At 50.8% G+C, this 4,946-nt stretch overlaps 1 protein-coding gene across 1 annotated transcript in view; it reads left to right on the plus strand.

Moving 5' to 3' along the window:
- SYPL2 (synaptophysin like 2) overlaps positions 1–4,946 on the plus strand; it is a gene marked incomplete at its 5' end in the record, with an annotated part of 23,206 nt that extends 18,260 nt beyond the window's left edge. Inside the window, one exon of the mRNA XM_019513728.1 lies at positions 124–4,946. Within this exon, the coding sequence (XP_019369273.1) occupies positions 124–252 (129 nt within the window). The remainder of the gene's footprint in view (positions 1–123) is intronic.

The following is a 4,946-nucleotide window of genomic DNA, read 5'->3' on the forward strand; positions in this document are numbered from 1 at the left end:
CCAGAGGACAACATAACTGCAGTTTTGAACACTTCTGAATCTACCCACTGAGCAGACACAGGCATGTGCATGTGTGTGTTTCCTGCCCGTGCTTTTTACCCTCTCTTTCTCTCTCTCTTCCAGCTCTTTGGCTTCATCAACTTTATCCTGTGGGCTGGAAATTGCTGGTTTGTGTTTAAAGAGACCACATGGCATGCGCAAGCCACCAGCAAGGAGAGCTCTGCAGAAGAAGGAGCCATCGACAAGCAATGAAGTACCTCCTCTCCCACCCACCCTGGTCCCAAGGCGTCCCCACCCCGAATGGACAGCACCTTGTCTCACACACACAAACACATGCCCATCCCACTGCTGAGCCTCAACGGGAGTTGCATCCTCTGCGATCCTTGTTGAGGCCCATGGTCATGCCAGCATCCCTCTTGGGCATTATGAGATGCCTGCCTTTAAGTGGCTGGCAGGCAGAAGCCCTGTCATAGTCCCAGGTATACTTAACTTGTAGCAGACTCCTAGTGGCTACCACAAAACTTGTGTTTTCTTTAGCAGGGTTTTTCTTTCTTGCTCTATAAACATCATTTCCTTTTTCCTGTGTTCCTGGCTTCCCTCCCCAGAGCATGAGGTCGCGTGGAACTTCTGCCCACAGCTGGTATGACAAGCCAATTCGGCTTTTAGAAGCCGTGGCAGGTCACTTGCTAGTGAAAGCAAAGGGGTTGAAGAGACCTAAGTCAGGGAGACTGCAGGAGCCCAGTCATCTTGGCACCTCCTTGTGCAAAAGCACCCCCGGTGCAGAGGCAGTCTTGTCCCTGCCTCCGTGCTCCCCTAGGACCAAGGCAGAGGGAGTAAAGGTGCAGGTGGGGAAGAGGGAGAATATGCTGTTAGGGGGGGCGGGTATGTATCTCTTCCTCCCTTTTGCCTGAAGCCTTCTTATCTCCTCAGGGAAGCTGATGGAGGGTTTTCAGCTGCTTTTCTGCTCCTGTGTGGCTCAGAGGGAGCTCATTATTTAGGCCAGTTAAATCAGTGTGCCAGCAGCTTAATGCCTGTGACATCCTTTGCCAGTGGGACATCATCTCGCCTATGCAGGGCAGGGACCTACATAGTATTTTCCATTCTCAAGCAAGGGGGAGTCTTTTTCTTAGGCAGGTGCCCAGCTCGTTCCTCTTCCAAAGTGGCCTCTGCAGAAGGAACTGATATTGCTTCCCACCCGGAGCCACATGTCCATTAAAGGCTGCCTCTTCCCCATGTCTGAGGAATATCCCTGGGCCTCCTACCCCTCTTTATCAGCCCTCCAAGGAGTTGGAAATTTCAGGTCCCAGTGGGGCTTGCAGCAGGACATGGACACTGTCTGATGCCCTAAGCCACAGAGCCTTGCATGACTTCTGGGATACATTTCTGTAGTTTGTTGATCTAAACTGATGACACTTTGCTCCAAGGAGAAAAAATCTTGGCAAGGCAGTAACAGTCTCGTTAGGTTTCACATGGGCACCAGCAAGATGGGAGTGTGTTCAAGGAGAAAGTTTAGAGCCCTGGACAGATGTAACATTTCCACAGAGGTCACTGACATGACACTTGTGTGAAAAAGTTGTGGATGAATGATGCCTAGGCTGGGGTAACTGCCTGATCTGCTGCAGAATTAGCCCTGAAAGAATCAGGGGTAAAACTTCACCCGTGTAGGCTACCCCAGTTTAGGTGTCCTTTAGCCAGGTCCATCCTGGGGTAGTCAGTCATTTCCTGAAGGCAAATAGGCTGTTATTGCTAATTTGGCACCTAGTGTGATGGTGCCAGAATAGCTTCCTACTATGTGAGCTACCCCAGGATAGCTCCACATCTGTCCATTCCAGGGCCTGGTGTAGTTTACATCAGTATATAAAATCAATGTGAATTACACTGGAGTATTCATCTGCCCACGCCCAAGGCCATTAGCATTTTCCTTGTCTAGCTGCATGATAACAGACTGCTTAAATCAGTGGCATTTTCCCACCTGCATCCTGTGATCTGGAGCTCCGTGGCAGCTTGATGGGTCACCAAACCCAGGAACAAGACTATTGCTAGTCTTTCCAGCCAATGCAGCATAGGCAGCTGGCCCTGGAGCCCATTGGCACTGTGAGGCCTGATCTCTTCTGGCAGGGTTCTGCCCAGAGCTTTTGGGCAGAAGGGAAGGTAGGCACTGGCAGCACAGATCCCAAAGACAAGGCATATTTAGCACTACATTAATCTTTCTTTTCTGTTGTGCTGTTTCCTTAACAACTGCTGTAGTTTTCATTGGCTTGTACGCCTCTTCCACGGGTGGGAATAGGATGGGGTAGAGGAGGATGGGACTAACAACAGGGCTCCTCGGTCTTATGTTTTTTTTCTTACATATCCATACTCCTCACCCAATCTTCCCAAACAAAGCAGCCCTCTGCTGGACATCCGATCAGGGGTTCTGATGGCTTCTCTTCCTGCCTCTTGCTCATTGTCCTAGACTGTCTGAAATCCATGTAAAGCAGCTTTTTTAGTGCCTTAAAACCTTTACTCCTTGAGAACCTTGAGGCACTGCTGTGTATAGTGGGAGCCGTGTACCTCCCCTTCAGGGCACTGCAATGCATGATGAGGGGTATATACTTTCCCTTCAGGCAGGGGCCCAGTAATTCAGATCCCACTCCAAATCTTCTGCCTTAGGTCTTTTTAGTCTTACTCCCTTTTCTTCCCCCCCCCGCGACATGCTGGGGAGGGGGCTCCCCTTTGCTGAAGGAGACACTGATGTTAATGGTGCTTTGTTAGCTGTGGGACCTTCTGTTCAGCAAAGACCCCATTTCTACATATGTTGTAAGTTCCCCTTCCTCTTCCTCCTGGAATGATTTCCAGGGGCCCCCACCCTCCCTCCACTGCAACCGTCTTACAGAGTCATCTGGCAGCAACAGAGCTGCAGAGGATCGGATACCACTGTTTAACAGGAGCCCCTTCTCTGCAGCACAGTGTAGTGACCCTGTTGTGTGCTTCTCAGTCTGTTGCCTTGAAAAGCCCCAGGAAACAAGGGAACCCAATGGTCTACGGCCCGTGGTGTTTCTCCGGCCCAACGGCTAGGTGGGAAACCTCTTAGTTCTTCATGGTGTTTGCAGTTCCTGGGCATAAGTCAAATGTTAGCTGCCAGGAGGCAGGAAGACACTTCCCCTCTGGTCAAGCTGTCCCATAATTGTCCCGTGTAGGGTTCCTTGCATCTTCCTTTGAAGCAGCTGATACTGGAGACAAGGGTCCAGACCAGACAGACAATCAGTCTAATCTGGAAGGGCAGTTGCTAGCTGCTGTAGCTGAAACCCTCCACGCTTCCATACCACAACAACTGAACAACCGAAGCTCCACCAACACAAATGATTCCTGCTTTGCCTTTGTCCCTTTTTGCTAATTTTGGATGATAGCTGAGGGCAGTCCTCAGCTGGTATAAGTCACCGTGGCTGCACGGAGGTCAGCAAGTAATGGTGACTGACACCAGCTGAAGAGCAGGCCTCTTTGAGCATGAGTCACAGCAGGGAACTATGCTGCTCTGTATCTTGCAGGAGCCCAGGGTTTGTGTGAGCTGGCTCCTGTCCATGCCAAGGAGGGAGGGATGAATCTCTCTGTCTTTATTTTTCTTATCACTGATTAGTAATAACGGCTCCAGGTACAGGAGAAAAAGAGAAAGTATTTCTCTGTATTTTTAACCCCAGCCCTCATGCAGAAGCAGGGTCTGTGAATGACGTATACTGTGAGTTTTGTTTTGTTCCGTGTCTGTATTTATTTATTTGAAATGGGAAATATAAAGTATTATATATTTTTCTGCTTAGTGGCGCTAAGATTGGCACCGCCCTCTCTGCCCAGTGCTGGATGCGGGGACTGGAACTGTTGAGTAGTATTTGTTTTACCCTCTGAAAATTAACAGAGCCCATAGGCAGCCGTAGCATTAGGGGTGCCAGACTCAACCCAGCCCGCAGTCCTGCATTAATGATTCCCACTGAGCTTGCCTTGCAGAATCTGGGCCTGCTCTTCAATGCTGCTCATGATACAGCCCTGTCCTGGGACAGAGATCTGTGTCAGGCTAACCTCCAGCAGATGTGGGGACCACTGGGACAGGTCACTTGGAAGAGGGGGAGGAACCAATCTTACCTAGCGCCAGCTTTGCATTCTCCTGTAGACCAGGGGTGTCAAACTTGACCAGCCCCCTGGGCTGGACCCGGACTCGGACCCCGGGGCTCCTCATGGGCTGGATCTGGGCCTGGTGGTAGGGTGAGTGGTGAGGGCACAGGGGTTGTTAACATAACCATTGTTCTTCTGCCCGTTGTAACTTCTGTCACTGACACATGTCACCACCAGGACTCGGTACACACAAATTCAGCAATGGGCTAAGGTGGGGGGACCAGGTTATAAACCCTGGGCACCAAGTTGTGGGGAGGGCACAAAAACAGCAGCCACTGATACTTCCCCGTGTACCCCCACCACACAGAGTATAGAGGTGCCCAGGTGTGTCGGTGGCAGTGGACCCTGGCCCAAATTTCCAGCCTTCTTAGGAGCCCCGCAGGTCGGGTCAGATGCAGCCTTATCTTTGACACCCCTGCTGTAGACTGTTAAAAGCCTCTGCTGAATTTCTTCTTTGGGGATAGTGAGGGTGTCAGGCTTGGCAGGAGTGAGTAGCCTTGAATGCGTGTGAATCTGGGGAAGGGGGAGGAACATGTTCACCAAAGGAATCACTCTCTAACCCTCTTGGCTACTGCTAAAGCCAGCAATTGCACTAGGAGTGGCTGGGAGGGGCAGCACCTCAGGAATTAGCTCTCCTCTGGGGAGTGAATGCTCCAGGCCCTTGCACTGACTATCTGTTCTCTGGCGAGCCCGACCTCCCTCCCAGGCCTGGCCCCTCTTTGCGAGATTATGTTGCATGTTTTTCTGGTGCTTGTTATTATGGCTTCAAATAAAAAAAGGCATCATGAGGGTTTGCTATGAAG

This window comes from Gavialis gangeticus, unplaced genomic scaffold (genome assembly GCF_001723915.1).
Source record: "Gavialis gangeticus isolate Ggan-Ray unplaced genomic scaffold, GavGan_comp1, whole genome shotgun sequence".
Classification (NCBI taxonomy): Eukaryota; Metazoa; Chordata; order Crocodylia; family Gavialidae; genus Gavialis; species Gavialis gangeticus.